This window comes from Doryrhamphus excisus, linkage group LG21, assembly GCF_037039965.1.
Source record: "Doryrhamphus excisus strain RoL-2023G ecotype Guam linkage group LG21, RoL_Dexc_Guam_v1.1, whole genome shotgun sequence".
Classification (NCBI taxonomy): Eukaryota; Metazoa; Chordata; class Actinopteri; order Syngnathiformes; family Syngnathidae; genus Doryrhamphus; species Doryrhamphus excisus.
In genome coordinates this window covers 5,121,155-5,143,240 of record NC_136377.1, presented here as the reverse complement: position 1 = coordinate 5,143,240, position 22,086 = coordinate 5,121,155, and the positions used below count along the sequence as shown (strand labels likewise).

At 39.1% G+C, this 22,086-nt stretch overlaps 1 protein-coding gene across 1 annotated transcript in view; it reads right to left on the bottom strand.

The window, feature by feature from the left end:
• Positions 1–21,616, bottom strand: part of galnt10 (polypeptide N-acetylgalactosaminyltransferase 10) — a 127,595-nt gene extending 105,979 nt beyond the window's left edge. The window contains exon 1 of the mRNA XM_058086511.2: positions 21,288–21,616. Within this exon, the coding sequence (XP_057942494.2) occupies positions 21,288–21,305 (18 nt within the window). The 5' untranslated portion in view covers positions 21,306–21,616. The remainder of the gene's footprint in view (positions 1–21,287) is intronic.
• Positions 21,617–22,086: the final 470 nt, after the last annotated feature.

Genomic DNA, 22,086 nt, shown 5'->3' with positions numbered 1-22,086 from the left:
TAATTTTCCCTTGTTACATCGCTCCCTCACTCAACGCAGGTTTTAAAAATGTATTAAGTGGTATTATGGTACCCCGCCCCTCACCCGAAGACAGCTGGGGTAGGCTCCAGCATACCCCCAATGAGGATAAGCGGCATACAAATTGGATGGACGGAATATATGATTAGTGAGTAATGTGTGCTTCCTAATGAGGATAAGCAGTCTCGAAAATGGACGGTTTATGCTTGGGGGTGTCACCCTTAAAAGAAGACTTAATACTTGACCTTTACAGCTTTCGCCACTGGAAACGTTTTAGGGAATATATTAGTGTAGATTGTAGCATGGAGGACAAAATCCATCAGTCTGGTGGTCTTGTGTCAAAGGAGACTTAAAGATGCCTCACGGACGGCAAAAACATGCATGGGATGTCGGGCAGGTGGCGGCTAATGATGAGGGTTAGTTAGGGTGACCGGGGTGGGTGGTGGGGGCCAAGACTAAGGGGGCGGTGGGTGGAATAGGGTGAGACTTGTCTGGTGTCTGGATGGTTAATGATGAGCGCAGTGAAGGACAGAGGGTAAAACAGGAAATAACGGTCAGGCAGATTCAATCATATCGTTGGTTTGGTTTTTAGTGTGACACTTTGTTTGTTTTGACGTTGTTTCGACTTTTGGACCAATGGTAAAACGGGTGGTCATCACTGATCTTAACAAGGTTGAGGCTGAATTTTGTGCAATCGAGAAAAAACGTCAAATCTGACCGACTTTTTATAGGCTAGTACATAGGATAGTCTCCGGACTAGATGGACTAAATGTAAATAATGCTAACAGCAAACTGTGCGTGACTCTGTGTTCCTAAAAGCCAAATAAATAACATTTCTTGTCAATAGGAAAACTGTCTCATAGTCACCAGGCCTGGGATAATAATAAACTAATTCTAATTTTCTGATGAATAATTAATTCATCACACAATAACTGAAAATGAATACTATAATTTTGCCGGACTCAATATATTGCCATGCGTCTGTTTTGCTCATCTCAATTTTGTGATGAATAATTAATTCATCACACAATAACTGAAAATGAATACTATAATTTTGCCGGCTTCAATATATTGCCATTTGTCTGCTTTGCTCATCTCCTGCCTCCAAACTGGCAGGAAGAGAAGCAAGAATGGAGTGAGCCCTTTTGTCAGTCATAGTGTCTCTTTGTCTCGGTGGGTGGAGACGGGGCCAGCAGCATACACACAGAGTGCAGAAAAGTGGAACAATAGAAATTTATAAAATGTGATATATTTTCTGTTTACTTTTATTAAAAGTAAATTAAAATCCCATCTCCTCTTGTTCTTGCAGACCCAATATCCTGTATCGATGATTCAGGTGTGATACCGGACTTGAATCCTATTCAGTAACAGGACGGATGATGATAATCCGGTTTGAAATGGGTATAACCAAATGCTAATCCTAAAAACACTGAACAAAATTGCTCGGTGTGCAGAAAAAGTCTTCTTTGGTCTTTGCCAGGAGTTTTCAAAGTGTGGCCCTCAAGGGGACATAATACAGGTAGGGGTCTCTCCGACGCTCCAAAAACTGATTTTCTGGAGAATATTTTATGATGTTTTGTGCTCTCCAAAGTGATTAACTGAAGATCAATAATAATTTAGCTCTTAATTATTCAACTTAGCTTTGCAGTTGTGAACAAGAAAATGTTTTTCCTCACACTTTGACAACCCGCCGGTTTATGTGGCCATGCTACAAAATCGGTTATGTAATTTTTGCATAATCCCCCAAACTACCAAGCCAACTCTTGTGGAAAGGATGATATTTTGCAATCCACTTGCAATCCCAGAAGCCCTGTGCGCTTTTCACCGAGATGCCGGTGTCACCTCGGCATTAATTACCGCCAGACGAGCGTTGAGCATCATTACCACTTGCTTCAACTTCTCTGCCGCTGGTGTTTCCCCCCCCCCTCGAAACCATTGCCTTCTGTGTTTCTCAATGTGTGTTTACACTGAGCCCAGGGGTACAAGGTGATATTTATGCATGCATGCCTTGCCATTTCATATTTGCCGTAACGTACGGAGACGACGAGTACATTAGCCTATAATTAGCGCTGAAATTATGAATGGCAGCCTGCTTTTTTTTTTGTAATGACTCCAGACCTATCACGGAAATGCCAAGTTTTCTTAGCTATATAAACTGTATCCTCTTCAATCAGGCTTCATTTCTAAGTCATCTCATGAATTCACGGTTCCATTTATCACAGCAAGTCTTCCTGAAGCAGCAAAACAGCCCCAGACCGTCACACTACCACCACCGCATTTTACTGTTGATATGAAGTTTATGAAGAAATGTGGTGGTTACTTTTACACCAAATGCAATGAGACATACGCCTTCCAAAAAGTTAAACGTTTGTCTCGTCAGACCATATTGTCTTTTGCCAAACGGTCTTGGGGATCATGACGATGTTTTCTGGCAAAATTAATTAATGTTCGTTAATGTTATTTTTGCTCAGCAGTGTTCATGCAGGCTGTTTTTGCCCAATGTCTTATGTTACAATGGCCTTAACCGAGGCAAGTGAGTTCTTTGGATTAAGGTCGTTTTGATTGGTCGGCCACTCCTGGGGAAGGTTCACCACTGTTTGATGTTTTTGCCAGGTGTGGGTAATAACTGGAGTCCCAAAGCTTTTTCCAGACTTTTGCAGTTGTGTCACTGACTAATATTTACTTTTTTTTTTGATGATCTGAAACATTTAAAGCATGACAAACATGCAAAAAAAAAAGAAATCAGGAAGGGGGCAAACACTTTTTCACACCACTGTGTATTATTATATTTTAATGGTTTACCCCGCCCCCCTCCAAGGACTCGAAGGCCCATTAAATGGTGTGCTAATGAAATGAGAAGAGAGTGTGAGAGAGAGAAAGAGAGAGAGAGAGAGAAGGTTTTCATTTAGAGTTCAGCCTTTGTAGGATTGCACCATAGCACCATTAGGCTTGTGCTCTTGTTCAATTACAACGCAATTAGTTGCTTGGTTAAATGTAAGGGAAAGCACAACAAGTGACATGTTTAATTGCATAATGAAGGACTACTACGACCTGTTAACATACACAAGTTTACTGTAATTTCTAGTGTGTGAGCCGCTAATATTTACTCACGCTTTGAATGCTGCGGCTAGTACATGGTTGCGGCTAATTTAAGGCTAAAACGACAGTTGAGTGCAACTTCAGGAAGTAGTGAAGTGGAGGCTAATATCACGGTTGGAAGTCTTGTTTTGATTTGGGAAAGTGTAGAACAGTTTAAGCGTAGAACAAGAGCAACAAAAAAAATGGAGAGAGGCTGACAAAGTGTGTGATGAAGGAATTTTGAGGCTGTTTAATTCTGAAGAGTTCCCAGGTGGAACTAGCCATTTACACGCACTATAAAAAAGCATCTATTTCAGGGGTCTCAAAGTCAATTTACCTGGGGGCCACTGGAGCTAGGGTCTGGGTGAGACTGGGGCGCATCAGGTTTTCCAAAAAAAAAAAAAAAAACGCATTTATTAAAAACAAAAAAATTTTTTAAAAACTTCGCTTTGGTTCCAATTTTCTACAAGAAAAGCTCTGATAAAACGTCCCATATCTTACTTTTTATTTTTCTACACAAAATAAGATGAAAAATAAATAAACAAATCAAGAATAAAGAAAATCAATCAATCAGTAATAAATAAATAAATATAATAAAAATAATAAAAACTTAATTAACCACATATAGTTGGTGGGTAGACAAATTATTTTTTCCAGATTAAAATGAACAAAGCATTATTAGAGCCCTGTAGACATGACAAAACACGACTATAGTCACATTTATACTCTTTTTATTTACAACATATTGCGCAACTGCAGGGTCTTGAGACACATGCTAACTCGCAAACTAGAGCGCTAGCGACCTAAACGGTAGCCTTCAAGTTATTTCCTTTAAACTTAAATAGCCAAAAACTTACCACTTCCACACGGATAGGGAGGATAACTATTAACAGTTATTTAACCTTTAACATGAACATTAATCAAACGTAATAATTTTTTCTGGGTACATGATACCATACAGCATCCATATCAAACTTGCGCGGGCCGCACTAACATTAAACTTTCATATCAAGGCGGGGGCCTCAAACTAGTGTCCTGTGGGCCACATTTGGTCCGCGGGCCGTGTGTTTGAGACCCCTGATCTATTTGATAAAAATTTTTTTTAAAAATCTTTCAGTGTGACAACTTTCTATGACGGTATTTGAGTCGATTGGAAGTGCATTGTCCAGAATCTAACCTTGTTGTTGGAACCTAGACAGTATAAAAGTGCGTTTACTCAGCCCTAAAGGGAACACAATGTTCTGTGTGTTTGAAGCTTTGATGATGATAAGTCGTTTGTCCGCGCCTGTTTTCCGAAAGACCGTGTCCAAGAAGCGCTATTTGTGTGCTTTATCCACTTTTACCATTTACACAGTAACTGCGGTCGGTCAACGTGCTATGATGCCGTATATCACTAACACGTACTGCGTTCTAGCCAGAGGCAGGTCAGAGGCGATATCACGTCGATGAGATAGGAGCTTTTTCTTTTCACGGCGGCATGAAAACACAACTTTAAAAGCATCTATTTCAGCACATCTTCTCTCAAAAGTGGAGCAAGCGACGGAGATGTTTTTTTTTTTTTTTTTGCCACGTTTGGTGCTCATAAATCGACTCTAGAGACACACACTACAGTTAGAACATCATTAGAAAAATCACTTTGGCTTAATAGGAGGTCAAAATCTAAACTCTCAAGTCTGTCAAAGGTCCAGAAAATGTTGTCATTAGAAAACACGTTTTCATTTAAAAAGGAAAAAAAAAAAAAAACTTAATTTGCCAGCCAAGTCGACTGCAACTCCTGGGTCTCACATCAATGTCGAAATTTCCCCAGACTGTTATGATGCTGTGAATTCCATTAGCAATAAAAAGGAGAACAATGTGGGATTCAATGCCGTATAACGGCACAGTTAAAATGCAAATGCCAACAAAATGCAAAACAATCAAAGTTATAGTTGTACGCTCCATGTGTGGACATTTTATATCTATTGACAAAACAAATCTGTAGTTTGGAAATAAAAGTGGAAATGAAAATGCCGGACAATCATGAAATTATATTAGCTTTCCAATAAAGTAGATACATCACTGTTTTTGAATGACTCTTTCCAAGGAGGTTGCAAAATTGTGGCGGTCCGCCAAGACTACATTTGGACCGCCACAGATAAATTTGCTCACGGTGCAACAAAATATAATACAATACAACAAATTAAAGCATCGCATAAATGAACTACCGCTAAGTGCTAAACATAACACGTAACTTAGACTGTTATTCACAAGTGTTCGCAAGGCATGCTGGGTAGTCTAGTGGCAGAAACAATATGAACTACGAACGACAAAACACTGGCAATCAAGAATATGGCTCATTTGCATATTTTGCAATCAAGTAAAGAAAAATTTGCAGTGTGTTGGTACAGTAGCATCAGCTACCCAGCATGCCTTGCGGCAGGATTTTTTTTTATTTTATTATTTTTTCAGGAATTTATTTGCATGCAGTAGATAGGTTATACTGTGCATCAAGTCACTGAAAAACGCGTCATTTGGTGACTTGACGGGTCTGTTTTAGATACGCAATGACGTCTGCAGCTTTAAAATCGGTGCCATCAAATAAAACGGCCATAACGCCCCATCTTTACATATGGTAACCTTTACATTTTTCTCATGAAATAAAATGTTAGAAGCGTATAAAGTAAACAGAATAAATCCATGCAATTGTAGTGTTGTTAAATATTAATTACAGATACATTTTTAGAAGACGAGGTCGATGCAAGTGATGGGAAGGTAGCATGAACAGCTTCATGTTCTTTACACTTTTAAAAAAATATATCAATTCCTGCAAAGAAAAGCTTGTGCATTTTGAAAACATATGAGATAAAGCAGACTGGAGGAGGGCGATATATACGTACATGTATTGCCCTCCAGAGTTATTGGTACCCTTGGCGAAGACGAGCCAAATCGCTGTAAAAGTAATGAGCTTATCTTTACCAAGGCCACCAATAATGCTGGAGGGCGACGTAAAAGAGAAAAAAAAAAAACAAAAAAACACCGCCGTCGTGGATATTATTCATTTGTTAGGCGGATCTTTTTTTTTTTTTTAAGTCTTTCATGAGAAGCCGCATGGTTCTCGCTATTTTAGATACCGAGGATCTCTGTTGAAATGTCAACTTTTAGGCCACGGGAATGCGGCGAGCTGAATAAATATAAATGGAATGAAAGAGGCGAGGGAGCAGGAGGGGAACAAGGCGTAAAAAGGCTGTTTTATGGAAGGTTTGTTGTTGATGCTTTGAGACGATGCGTAGCCTTGGGGAGGCGTTCACACTGATGACCCGATACTTTCTTTTGGAGTTCTAGTAGCGTGCCGCGAAAGGTGGCGAGGGTCTTTGGTGGGAGGAAATTAAATCAGAAAGTATGAGAAGGATGTGAAGTTAATATTTATACGCTTCGGGTATTAGCGTGCCTCCAATGGACGGTAACACGCTGGTGTACAGTTACATGCTAGCGTTCATTTATTCTTGAACGTTTTGTCTTCCCGACAACTACTGGAACTGCAGAAAAACATTTCTACGAAATTCAGATGAAACATTTTACCTATGTTTTAAGTGTGTATAAAAGAATGAATGTTGTATTTTAACGTATCTTTTACATTGTTTACTTTTTTTTATTCAACTCCATTTTTCTGTAAAGTGTCTGAGTATTTTGAAAAGCGCTATACAAATAAAATGTATTATTATTATTATTATTGTTATTATGAAGCAATGGCACGGGCGAGACTTGGCAACGAATTGGCAATAAGTCATTAACTATTTGTGTAATGATTATAAAATTTTGAGGGTATCTCCATTACATTTATGCTAGCATGCCTTCCAAATAATTTTGACCAAATTTTGGTCAAAATTTTGACCAAATAATTTTATGGTGCCCACCAGTAGGGGGGCACCATTCAATGTTTCAAAAATATCTCACAAACAAACTCAATGTGGTTTGAAAATACAAAACAATCAATCACAAAATAAATATCTGGAAGGAAATATCGACCGAGTTTATGAATCATTGGCGGAAAACATGGTTTTTAGGAGGTTTTGACATCATTTTAACACCATATCATCAACATTAAAACTAATTTGAATGGATTACAAACCTCGTACTTGGTGAGTACTTTGGTGACAAAGTCAAGGAAAAACCAAAACCAACCAAGCAAGCACTTCCGGTGGAATTTCCGGAAGAATTTCCAGTGAAAAAAAAAAATCCTTTCAAGATGTTCTACCATTGAGGGATTGAATCTTTCCCAATGTTAATATAAGCCAGCCAATGCCAGCAAAGCCTATTTAGGCCAGAAATGATAAAATCCTATGAGGCTCTCCTTGGGAACCTTCTGGAATTACTGATATGTTTTGGGACCGTTTTTTTTTATTTTTTTCCAAATGGAACCATCCGACACACACTTTCTAAACCACCCTGGAGCCGAGAGAAGACACAACCCCCGCAGGTACACGCAGACACACATACTAGTACTATATGAGGTATTAGATTTCATACAGTACTCCTTTTTAAGTGTTTTATTAAAACACCTCGGGAAATGGAAATGCGAAACAGGAAATTAGGCGTCATGCAGGGTGGGTCAGAGCCACACTTTTATGATGAACACCCCCCACCCCCCCACCCCTGCACCTCTTAAATCCCAGCGATAATATTGTCCCCGTGATTTATTATGCGAGAAGTGTCTGCCCCGACTCCATAGTTCAAAGTGATTAAGCTCTCGGTGAGGAAATGCTAATACTCTCATTTGCATGACGAAACGCAATCTTGTGGATTCTTGTAAATCTGTCTTATATTTACTTGATAAATACATTTACTGCTCATCAATATTTCCATTTATGAGTGGATTAAAGAAATGTGCTCAAGGGTGCAGATTTACATCAAATTATGATGTTAAGATGTTTGATTAAGTAGAAAGTACTGTAATAAACCAAATATAAGACGTTTTCCCCTAGAAAAACATTTATACATGCAAAACAACCAGGTGTTGCCAAATGACTTCTCCCTAAGTGATTCAGAGCTTTTCTTCTTGTCACTCACACACCAGTAACTTGTCAAAGTGTCTTAAAGGTTGTTAGGAAGTTAGCAAACAAGAAGGCTGACAATCGATTAAGATATTTAATCATGATTAATCCCATCATGTCCATAGTTAACTCTTAATTAATCACAATTAATCACAGATTTAAAAAAAAAGTTGTTATCTCTACTAAGTGTACCTTTGAAATATGATTTATGAAATATGAAGTTTTTAAATACACCTAAGCTGCAAGTGGTTAGCACGCAGGCCTCACAGCTCGGAGACCCGAGTTCAATTCCACCCTCCGTGTGGAGTTTGCAAGTTCTCCCCGTGCATGCGTGGGTTTTCTTCGGGTACTCCGGTTTCCTCCCACATTCCAAAAACATGCTAGGTTAATTAGCGACTCCAAATTGTCCATAGGTATGAATGTGAGTGTGAATGGTTGTTTGTTTATATGTGCCCTGTGATTGGCTGGCCACCAGTCCAGGGTGTACCCCACCTCTCTCGCCCAAAGACAGCTGGGATAGGCTCCAGCACCCCTCATTACCGTTGTGAGGATAAGCGGTAGAAAATGAATGAATGAATGAATAAATACATCTATCAACATAATGTTGAAATGTTTGTTATGAAAACAAACTCAATGTACAAAAACTAGACTTCGGTAAGATCAACTGTCCATCACTCAAATATCCATCTCTAAAAACAACATGTAATGGTGACTCAGTACTCAAGAACTGTCAGTAGTAGAAATAGGACGGCGCCCATATACTTAGCTTATATAGCTTATACACGACTTCCAAACACTCTTTTACAGAGACATAAACACATACAAACACTCTTTTACACACACTTTATCACACTTTTCTCAGTCTGGTGACGTCAATGATGTGGAAGTATGATACATGCATGTTTTATTTTGCCGTCTTTGACAAAAAAAAAAACAGCAGTTCATGCAGAAAAACAAATAAATAATAATAATAATGCTAATAAATTCCCTTGCAAACCTTACTGGCGCTGTATGTTTGTGCTCACTCACTTCCGCCTTACTCCCCCCGCATACTAAGGTGACACAGCCCTCCAAATGGTTGGACTATGCCTGTAACACAAATTTTAGCTAGCATCTAAAAAAAAAAACACTGTCTAGTTGGGACACTCAGCAGCGTATAAATGACAATAAACAATACCTGCAGTGCTGCAGCACATTCTCAAGGTTCTTCAGTTTCTCCATTAATTGGGATTTGAGACTGCAAACTGTGACAATTCCTCTTAAAGCGACAGTAGATACAAACAAATACATTCGGTCTTGCCGAAAGAGCCATCTATCTTCCAAGGCTTACCATTCAAAATAGCTTGTAGCTCAACATTAACTGCAAAACACCTCTGCGTTTTCTCAAACTTACGATATGGGCCGAGGTTCAAACAGGCAAAGCTCCGCACCCACTTTTGGGTTGTGAGCCACCGGTTGAGAACCACTGATCCAAATGCATTCATTTTATACAAAGACCAATCATTTATCCACCTGCAGCAATAAGCTGAAGCGTTCTCCACACAATACAAACATGATTAGCTCCCACGTCAGAGGAGGCAATTAGCGATTGAAATCTGCTTAATGTTAATCTCCGCGTGGTGAAAATGTCTTTATGAAAATGTCAGGAGGGATTGTGTTGGTTTGTTTAATTAACCAGTGAGCACTGGATTCAATTTAAATATCACGGAAGAAAAAAAAAACCCAACAAAGCAGTGCAGGGTGGTTATAGATATAATTAAATCAACAGAAATTTGTAGAGTAAGTGTTGTAATGGCTCCTCCCACCGGTTATTAATGATAACTGCCATCTTGTACGACAGGAATGAGAAAAAAAACAACTCGAAAGAAGCCAAAAAGTCATGAAAGTTGCAGTAATACAGTGATGGCAATATAGGCAATGGATAATTAACCAATTATCCAATAATACAAAGTCGATAAATTCACTTTTCTGCATGGAGGCAATGAAAGTAGTCAGCTAAGAAAAGAATAAAAGATGATTAAAAGGTTGGAAGACAATTTAACTCCCGTAGATTAGACGTAATATATCATTATAATCAAATTGAGTATAAAATAAGTGGAAAAAGAAAAAGTGATTAAATTAGATGATAATAATATATCATTAGAATAAAATATAATATTAAAAATTATGTTAAAAGTCACAAAGGACCTTGGAATGCATGTCAAGTGCTTTTAAGAGGGTCCTGTAATTAGTTAACGACCATTGCTGTGAATTCGGAATGACTCGGTGTTTGATTTCCATGTCCTTATATTGCCATTTATTTATTATTTTTTCAAAGAGTGAGCGTCTTAATGTGAGCGCTCATCATAAATCGGTACCTTGCGTGTGACGACAAGGCAACGATGGCGCGTCCACACACTAACAGCACACCGTACCGTCATAAAGCAGCATTATGAATATTCACGGATGGTAAAGACAATAGTTGAACAATATCCACGCCATCTTTCATCTTTCTTTACGTTTGATTTTGAAGGCTCATTAAAAGTCGGTTTTCTTACAGTGGGGCAGGGCCGTCCGGTCGCTGGCGATTGTTAGTTTGCTTGTTAGTTGACTTGAAGGCTAACAAGCAATTTATTGTGTGTGTCACGTCGGGCTTCTGACACCCTTGGCTAACCCAAGACTGAGATAACAAGACTCTGGAGGAGGAGAGAGGGGACGGACGGACGGACGGACAGGACGGACGGGAAGAAAGAGAAACCCTTCAAGAGACCACAACCATCACGCTTTAGGGATCTTAAAGTCGGTACTGGTTTCGTTGTTATTAATTAATACTGTGCATAAAGAAAAGAAGAAGTCGCAATACGATTGATTGATGGACTGGTAGTCACGTCGCTGGCAGCGCATCAAAGCCAAAGTGACAGTTGACATCCTAAGACACTCTTTGGAGAAGTCAATGAATGATGAAAATGACACTCTTGAACATGTTAAAGGATCTGGAAAGTGATAACATCATAAACAGCATGTTGAGAATCAACACCCCAGAGTGTGGAAGGAATCTGTGGAAGAAAAATATTTTGCGTAAGGGTCCCCCCATCCCACCACTTTGGTGAAAAACAACACCTTGGAAAAGTGGCATTTTCTGCCATTTTTAGGTCAGATGAGCCTGTGGGAGGTGAGGAAGTTAGATAATAAGGGACACCCAAACCACCAGCACCATCTTTAGTTTTGGGACTACCTGTTGTTGAAAAAAAAAAATGTCCCAGAAAAGTGGCATTTTCTGCCATTTTTGGTCAGATGAGCCTGTGGGAGGTGAGGAATTGAGATAAGGGACACCCAAACCACCAGCGCCATCTTTAGTTTTGGGACTACCTGTTGTTGAAAAAACCAATGCCCCAGAAAAGTGGCATTTTCTGCCATTTTTAGGTCCTGCTGGGACCCCCAATGAGGGTTTTGGGAAGTGCTGAATGTGATGTTGTTTGGAGGTCAGAGGATTTATGCATGTTTTTGGAATGTGGGAGGAAACCGGAGTACCCGGAGAAAACCCACGCATGCACGGGGAGAACATGCAAACTCCACACAGAGATGGCCGAGGGTGGAATTGAACCCTGGTCTCCTAGCCGTGAGGTCTGCGCTCCAACCACTTGACCGCTGTGCCGTCCTGAAAAAAAAAAACAATGCCCCAGAAAAGTGGCATTTTCTGCCATTTTTAGGTCAGATGAGCCTGTGGGAGGTGAGGAATTGAGATAAGGGACACCCAAACCACCAGCGCCATCTTTAGTTTTGGGACTACCTGTTGTTGAAAAAACCAATGCCCCAGAAAAGTGGCATTTTCTGCCATTTTTAGGTCCTGCTGGGACCCCCAATGAGGCTTTTGGGAAATGCTGAATGTGATGCTATTTGGCGGTCAGAGGATTTATGCATGTTTTTGGAATGTGGGAGGAAACCGGAGTACCCGGAGAAAACCCACGCATGCACGGGGAGAACATGCAAACTCCACACAGAGATGGCCGAGGGTGGAATTTAACCCTGGTCTTCTACCCGTGAGGTCTGCGCTCTAACCACTCGACCGCCGTGCCGTCCTGAAAAAAAACAATGCCCCAGAAAAGTGGCATTTTCTGCCATTTTTAGGTCAGATGAGCCTGTGGGAGGTGATGAATTGAGATATTAAGTGACACCCAAACCACCAGCGCCATCTTTAGTTTTGGGACTACCTGTTGTTGAAAAAAAACAATGCCCCAGAAAAGTGGCATTTTCTGCCATTTTTAGGTCCTGCTGGGACCCCCAATGAGGGTTTTGGGAAGTGCTGAATGTGATGCTGTTTGGCGGTCAGAGAATTTATTGGTCAGTCTGCCAACTTTGTGACTGGCTTTAAAGTGGAATAGAAGAAATAGGAAGCGACTCCCCCCGACCCCCCCACCACCCCCGGAGCCATAAGATGAACTTCTCATCTCTTCTTTTGACTTTGTGCTGAGGCAGAAACTTCCTTTTTTCCCTAAGACATTTCCCGAGGCTATCAGATGGGTGTAAACATCAGCTGATTAATTATACCCAGCGAAATACCCCCCCTCAAAAAAAGGCTAATATATACCTGTGTGTGTATATATATATATATATATATATATATATATATATATTTTTTTTTTTTTTTTATTTGAAGATGTGGATGATATAGATTTGTCTCCTTGACTCGACTGTGCTGTGGTACCTGCGCTTGTCTTTACACATATAAATATTTCACGTCCAATAGGAAAGCGGCACAAGATGAGCTGCCATCTTTTATTCATCAAAGCCAGAAGTTGGAGATGCAACATTGCCATGGTCCTTACTTAGGCCCGCAGGGCTCCATGCTCCAAATGCATCTTTCATATGTATATACGGTATACTACATCTACGTATGTACCATGCATGTACCCACATTACATGCTCACTGTTATATCATTAGATATAAAGATTAGCTCACACAGATACTAGAACTATAAATACGACTGCAAACTATAATAATAATCACTAGCATAAACATAAAGGAATCCGGAAAAAAAAATGTCAGGCATTTAGAAGACACATTCAAAGACGCTGTAGTTTTATACACAGGTCAGGTGTAATCAGTAATCTTACTGTAATGTTCAGTGAGACACACAAGCACCAGACTCTCACAAAAGGCATAAAAACCCCTAATAAAAACATAGGCTGCTGTTGTGGACGTAACCCACGCCAGGCTAAAACTCGACTCTGAACCCCTGATGTCACTTCCTGTCCGCCTGTCAGCATATTAGTGTATAAAATCATACACTAATATGCTTCGTCACCTATGACAAAAAAGCCAAGATTATGGTCGGTTATGTTCAGGTAGCTTAGCATATTCACCTACATTGCATTGGTTTTAGCATCTTTAAAAAGGACAAAACGTATCAGAATGGCCCCCGCATCCACCATTTTTCTGTACATGGACACCATTTCAGCATTTCAAGAAACATTTTGTCAGGAAAAATAAGAATCGAAAAACATGGCTGAGAAAATGGCGTAAGATTCACACCACAATTTGGTAATGGTTTTATTTCATTTGAACATGCATCAGATTACAATTGAATGCATCACATAATCAGTTCACAGTTCCACAGGAGTAGGAAGAAGCTTATTAAATCCTACCCCTCCATCTGGTACTTTTACAATCAGTAACTGTTACATTTGTTCACTTCCTGCTTTCCGTAATACAGTTTGGTTTTTTATTTTTATTTTTTCAAATTAAAAAAATTTTTTTTTATTTAATTAAAAAAATAAAAAATATAATTACGATCAGTAACTGTTACATTTGTTCACTTCCTGCTTTCCATAATACAGTTTTTTTAATTAAAAAAATATTTTCTATTTAATTAAAAAAATAAAAAATATAATTAAAAAAAAAATATATATATATATATATATATGTTTTTTAATTTAATACAAAAAAATGTAATTTTTTTGTCCCGTACCAAAGTACAAGGTGATATGACCATACAATGACATTTGGAAGTTACTTGAAGGTGAAGCGACCACAGTAATAAAAAAAAATGCACCACTTGAAGTCATACAGAACCACAAAGGCAAACGGTCCCTGAACTAAACAGTTTTCCATTCCTAAGCTTTCTAAATGAAATGTCATCTTGTACTGTACACAGTATTAACCTCAACATGGCTAACAACCCTCATTCAGCTAAATGTTGGCTTTGAAAATGATATAAATCCGAAAATGTCAGGTGGAAATGAGCTAGCGTGTGTTGTTTTGTACTAAGCGGTACCCTCTTAGCAGCCTTGAGGCCAAACAAAGAACAAACTCAGACTTTAACCTCTTTTTTTTTTTTTTTCCTGGAAACACTACAACGTGTGTGTTTTTTCTCCTTTGGCAAGGCGAGGGTGACAGCGAGGTTAATGCTATCCAAATAAAAGAAGCTGTTGAATATGTATGGAGGCGCTTTTCTGCCTGCGCCTGTCAAGCCTCCTCATTAACGGGAGAAGACTCGCTTAGAAAGCGTCCGGCAGGGGGCCGCCATGAGCTCACGTACGGCACCTAAACTTTCTGCAAGTTGAAGCCGACATTTAACGACAAAGTTTGGTGCTGATGTGGGCGGAAGTGCAGCTAGCTTTTAGTCATCCTCTGTCAGCAGTTTGTACGGCGGGGGCGGGGGGGGGGGGGTGTGGGGGGGTTCAAGGAAGAATGACATAAATATCACAGCTTCTCACTCAAACAAGTTGGCGGAGTAAAAAAAAAAGTTTTCTCCAACTTCCTTAGACTGTTGTCACTGCCAAGGCGGGGAGTCTTTTGGAGATGCTGTTAAAGCAGAAGACATTTTGCTTTCAATAAAAGAGAGATGCATTTGGCTTTTGGGTCCTTTATGTGCTTTTTGGTTTTTAGGCAGGCAGGAATAACTGCTCTTTGCAGGCCGTGTATGACCCACAGGTTACCCGCCCCGGTTAAAAGGCTTAAAAACATGTAAAACACGTTTTTACAGTTGCCTACTACCGCTAATGGATCATTGTAGTTCAACTAGGCATGACCGATAATTATTCATTCATTCATTTTCTACCGCTTATCCTCACGAGGGTTGCGGGGGTGCTGGAGCCTATCCCAGCTGTCTTCGGGCGAGAGGCAGGGTACAACCTGGACTGGTCGCCAACCAATCACAGGGCACATATACATAGACAAACAACCATTCACACTCACATTCATACCTATGGACAATTTGGAGTCGCTAATTAACCTAGCATGTTTTTGGAACGCAAACTCCATGCAAAGATGGCCGAAGGTGGAATTAAACTCTGGTCTCTTAACTGTGAGGTCTGCGCGCTAACCACTCGACCGCCGTGCAGCCAAGTAATAAAATTATTTTTCATATTTAAAAAATAGAATAAAAATATGTAAACTAATAGAAATCAAAATACATCTAAATTCATATTTGAAGTAATTTTTTAAATTATTATATATGTAATGTCAGTGTTTTTTGTACATTTATTTTTTGGCAATATTCATTAATTTATTCATTCATTTTCTACCGCTTATCCTCACAAGGGTGGGGGGGGGGGGGGGGTAGGATGGGGGCTGCAACATGCAAACTCTACACAGAGATGTCCAAACAGAGAATCAAACCCAGGTTGTCCCGACCTCCATGCTAACCATGCTAAATTTTCTCCTTAAATTGCGACCTTTTTCTTTTAATATTTTCACTTTATGATCGTAAAATTACTCCTGATTTTTGCTGTCGTTTTTTCTTGTTAAATTATATATATTACAATGTTTACAAAATTTACAAACACACATTTTTTTCTTTAATAATTCATCTTTATGCAACCAATTTTTCCTCTTATTATATATTTTTGTCTTTAATATACCTCATAACATTACAAGTTTATTGTGTTTGCTAATTTTGTTAAAATACCACTTTTTTTTCTCTTTGTATTTTGACTTTATTCTCTCAGAATTACAGAGTCCACACAGATGGAATTGAACTCGGGTATTCAAGCTGGTCTATGTGCTAACCATTGTGTAGCCAAAATAATAATAATTATTATGTAAATAAGATTAATATTAGTCATAATTTTCCCCTAAAATATTACACTGGTACAAGTTTTTTTTTTGTAGAGTTTGTCAGGACAAAGTCAATAATATTACAAGAAAAGATCATTAAGACGTGACGTATTGAAAAAAAAAATCAGATATTTGTTTAAAAAAGTGCATGCAACCTTTTTCTCTTAATATTTTCACTCTATGATAGTAAAATTACTGATTTTTGCTGCTGTTTTTTCTTGTTAAATTATATTTTTACAATGTTTACAAAATTTACAAACTTTTTTTCTTTAATAATTCATCTTTATGCAACCAATATTTGTTTAAAAAGTGAATCACTATGAAGTGCTAGTTAATGCTAACGTGGACAAACTGTGACCCTGTTCTGAATATCCTGTAACTCCTGCAGGTTCCTGGTCCCGTTTGGTAGCAAAGGCGCTATCATCCTTTGGCCGACTCATGTCAACATGTTTTCCTGCAAATAAATCCCCCTGTGGCTGAAGAGCATCTGTTTGCATGGATAAGATAGGAACGGGGTGCGGCCTCGCTTTCGGAATCTCTTGTCATTGGGCTCATTGGAAAAGACAGCCGCGGGAGGAACAGTGGCGGCCCCCGAGAGGCCCCGCGGCAAAAACCTGCAGTGGCCGAGATAGGACATGACAGCTGCACAAATGGCTGTTGATTTGGGGGTTCAGTTTTTTCCATATTTTGTTTTTTTTTTTTCCTCATATGGTGTCGCTGCAAAAGAAACCTGACAGCAAACACACGCGCATGTAAACACAGAGGACACACTGTCAACTGTCTTTGCTGTTTGCCATCTTTTTTTCCCCCCCTCGCAGAGGCACAGCTGTGGCGCATTGCAAACAATGCCAGGATTTTAACTTCTTCCTTACTGGCCTGTTTGGACGCTAACAAAGGAACACAATAGGAAGGCAACTATCAAGTACGCATCCGCGATATATCCTCAATATATTGCCATATGGATGTGCGCCTTTTTCCCTCGTTTGCCGCCTCCAAAAAAGCAGGAAGAGGAGTCTGCATTGATTTCAGCACCTTAGCATGAATGGAATTGCCTTGCAAGTGGAGACGGGGCTGCTAGCATACAGAACAAAAAAGTGAAATAAGGAGCAATGCAAGGTGACGTATTAGAAATTAAATTACAGTGCAATATATTGTCAGACCAGGGTTCAATTCCACCCTCCACCATCTCTGTATGGAGTTTGCATGTTCTCCCCGTGCATGCGTGGGTTTTCTCCGGGTACTCCGGTTTCCTCCCACATTCCAAAAACATGCTAGGTTAATTAGCGACTCCAAATTGTCCATAGGTATGAATGTGAGTGTGAATGGTTGTTTGTCTATATGTGCCCTGTGATTGGCTGGCCACCAGTCCAGGGTGTACCCCGCCTCTCATCCGAAGGCAGCTGGGATAGGCTCCAGCACCCCCCACGACCCTCGTGTGGATAAGCGGTAGAAAATGAATGAATGAATGTACTTGGCTCCCAGAACAAAAAAGGAGCTGTGACGTAGTGGTTAGCATTCTGGACTTCAGAGCAAACACCCTGAGTTTGAATCCCCACTATTAAGCATCATTGGTATTCGTCAGGAAGGGCATCCGGAATTTAAAGTGCTCAAGCCAAAATCAGCTCAGGAAAAAGCTGAAACTATTTTTTTTAATGAAAATACGGCACGGCGGTCAAGTGGTTAGCGCGCAGACCTCACAGCTAGGAGACCGGTGTTCAATTCCACTCTCGGCCATCTCTGTGTGGAGTTTGCATGTTCTCCCCGTGCATGTGTGGGTTTTCTCCGGGTACTCCGGTTTCCTCCCACATTACAAAAACATGCTAGGTTAATTAGCGACTCCAAATTGTCCATAGGTATGAATGTGAGTGTGAATGGTTGTTTGTCTATATGTGCCCTGTGATTGGCTGGCCACCTGGACTGGTGGAATTGAACTCACATCTCCGAGCTGTGAGGCCAGTTTGCTAACCACTCGTCCAAAATAATTATGTAAATAAGGTTAATATTAAAGTCGGAATTTTTAATGAAAATATTACACTGGCACAAGAATGAAGTCGTTTTTGCCCAAAGACAGCTGGGATAGGCTCCAGCACCCACCGCGACCCTCGTGAGGATAAGCGGTAGAAAATGAATGAACATAATTATTAGGGGACCTATTATGCTCATTTTTCGTCCCTTTGTATTAAGTTGTGGACTCCAATAGAGCAGCAACACACAATAACCAGCATGGAAAGCTTTCTAGGATCTTCTAGGATCTGCACCTATTCAGCTGTATTTCTTTGGATTTCATGTTTCCCCCTGAAAACGGTTGGTTTTAATGTATTCCACCCATGGACCGCCTCCAGACACGCCCACTCTGCTGTGGTTGGTCACACTCATAATATTAGGTCAACTTTAACTTCATTATTTTGTTTTTTTTTTTAAGTTTTTCTCAAGGATATACAATTTATTTCCTAAAATTGCAACATTTTCCTTTGCAAGAAGTTTTATATATGATATTCAAATTATTTCAACGTTTCATTATGGCCATAATACAATCTTCGACAACATTTTACATACTGCATAATCATAATTCAGGCTCAGATTATCCTGATTCTTTTACCGAGTGTCATTGTGGTTGTTTTATTGATGTCGTCGTTCAACTCCTCCTGTGTAACAAAGCTTTATAGGACAGAGGAGTGAAATATTCACAAGACGAAGCTTCAGTGCCTTCCTGTTTTCTGGAGAAATGTCTCCTCGGAGGACGAGCTTGATATAAGGATGTAGTATAATACATTTGGCAGGTATGTTTTCTCTTGGTACTTTCTGTTTTTGCATTTTCTAATTCCGGACGTTGTTGGAAAACAATCACCGTGGGGAAAACAATAGAGAGGAGGAGCGCTTCTTTTTCAAGTAGACTGAGGTAAGGAAGAAGTTAATCCCAAATGAGTTAACTCTCTTACCTACTACAAGATGTGTAACAGTACAATTATAAAACGTATTATATGCTGATCCCTGCATCATAGCCCATCCAGGTTTCACAGGTTGTCATGGCAGCAGTAACGAGGACCAGCACCAATACAAACATCTTTCACCAGGAATCATTTCCAAAGAAACATCCGTGTCTAGCGATCAGTGTACCCACAGTCAAAAACATCCCGTGGATTCGTATGCTCAATTACAGCCCACATAACACAATATGTATTTATTGACCGGCGACAGCTCAATATTGCAGTACTTGCAACAAGATGATGATGAACTACACTTCGTCATATCGGATTGTGCTTTCGAGTCTGAAAGTGATTTGCCGTTTTCAGCAATATTTCTTTTGAAATTACTTTATTTGGGTTTCTTGAGAGATTTGCAACCTTTACAGTCACACTTTGTTAAACTGTGTTTTACTAACATTAAAAAGGGGACCAATTATCTATTTTTTGTTGTAAATGTAATGGTTTAATTTCATTTGAACATGCATCAGATTACAATTGAATGCATCACATAATCAGTTCACAGTTCCACATGTCCAAAAGGAGTAGGAAGAAGCAAAGCTTATTAAATCCTGCCCCTCCATCTGGTACTTTTACAATCAGTAACTGTTACATTTGTTCACTTCCTGCTTTCCTAATATAGTTTTTTTTTTTTTTTTTTTTTTTTTTTTTGGAATTTTGTGTCCCGTACCAAAGTACGAGGTGATATGACCATAGAATGACATTTGGAAGTTACTTGAAGGTGAAGAGACCACAGTATTAAAAAAAAAAAAAAATGCACCACTTGAAGTCATACAGAACCACAAAGGCAAACGGTCCCTGAACTAAATAGGTTTCCATTCCCAAGCTTTATAATGTTACATTTGTTGACTTCCTGCTTTCCTAATATAGTTTTTTGGGGAGTTTTTTTGTTTTGCTTTTTTATTTTTTGTCAAAATTACTGCTGATTTTTCCTGTTGTTAAATTATATTTTTACAATGTGGAATGTAATAACTTAATATTTCAACTTTAAAAAGTTGTTTCTTTAATAATTTATCTTTATGCAACCAATTTTTCCTCTTAATATTATATATTTTTGTCTTTAATATACCTCATAACATTACAGGTTTATTGTATTTGCTAATTTTGTTAGAATATCACTTTTTTTTCCTCTTTATATTTTGACTTTATTCTCACAAAATTAATGTAATTGTAATGGTCACTTACTGAAGTACAAGGTGATATGAGCATCCAATGACATAATGGGTACCATAGTAAGTGTCAATATAGTGATATATATATATATATATATATATATATATATATATAGCACATCATGACTGGTTCAAGACCTTCATCCTTGTATTTAGCAAACATCAACTGCTTGTATTGTTTCTTGATGTAGTAATAATACTCAGTCATAAGTTTTAAACAGCGTGGGAAAGAAATACAGAATAAGAACTTACCACTTCCGCATTAAAGAGGAGGCTAACTTTTCTGTACTCTATCATGTCGGACATGCGGTGGCTGAATAAAGAGATTTAGCTATCGCTAAATGTTTGGCTCACACACACCACGCTTGGACATAGCAAGCAGAAAAGCCAGATTATTGTAACACTTTGAAATATTTCAAATAAAAAGCTAAGTGTCGGCCATTGTTGTACCAAAGATATATCGCTCACAGTTCACCTCTAATAGCCTTGCCGGGCTGATGGAGGTTAACAGAAGTGAATGTCTGGCAGCTGGCAGCCAAATGGATCTAGAGCATGTCCAATGTGCCCCCAGCTAATAGAACAAGCTCGCTGAATTCCCCAGACTACGGAATTTGCATAAGCGAAAGTGGCTTAGCAATTCAATGCTGCCATGCCCACTCAAAGTCAAAGAAAAAGCACAAAGACTCCAATTCTTGATGAATTCACTGATGACTCACCATAGTGTTTACATACGTATTATGAAAATGAGTAGTATGGAAATAAATGTGTTGATGTTTCATAAGGATTGTGAATGATGGGTAAAATTCCTAAAAAAGCGCACTTCCCCTTTAAGGGAAGGCGCTTTAGTGACCGGTTGTAAAGTAAAATGTTTATTTCTAATACTTAGACTTAAACTTAACGGCACCAATACTGTAAAAAAAAAACAAAAAAACAATGAAAATTATGACAAAAAAAATATTTGACTCACTTTTTGAAGATAACTCATGAAACTTCCAGAGGATAAGACGTCTTACGTTGGGAGACTTTTGACGAACATCCAATCAGACGAAATTCCGAGGTCCCAAGGAAAGCGGTTACTATGATGTGTAACGTTCACTTTCCATTGTTGTCATAATTAAATATTCCAGTCAGAGCGAGGGAACATCTTCAGGGCTGGAGAACTCTTCAAGAACTTTTTTTTTTTTTTTTATCCTTTTTCTTTCCAAGGTACCTTCCCAAACTCTCCAAGGATGCAAGTGAAACTCAGTTCAGAGTTTGCTTTCTTGGGATTTCTTCGTGTTTCTTTTATTAAATAGTTTTTTTGTGTGTGGGGGGGGGGGGGGGGGGTAGTACTACAAAGTGACAGAGAACGGCAAAGGAATTTAATCTTGCTGCCGTAATCTGGATGGACAGAAGTTTACATGGACTCATCCTGGTGCTCCAAGAAATCCTTTTATGCTGCCAGAGAGACACCATCAGCTGCAGTCAATCATGATCACTAACGAGACTTTAAGCAACCCGGCTGGGAAAATGGAGAACTTGTTGTTATCTCCCCCATCATTTATTATTTATGTTGCAGCTTCTTTGGAGCAAAAGTGGCAACATGATCATCAGCTAACGTGTGTTTAGCGGTTATTCCATAGGTTGACGAAGTAGATAATCAAATAATGTGGCAAACATGTTTTAGTTGGGCTGGGATGAAAAACAACTGGAATTTCCCACTGTACTTAAACATGCATGGAATGCAAAAAGGAAAAGTAACAGATTTTCATTCATTCATTTTCTAC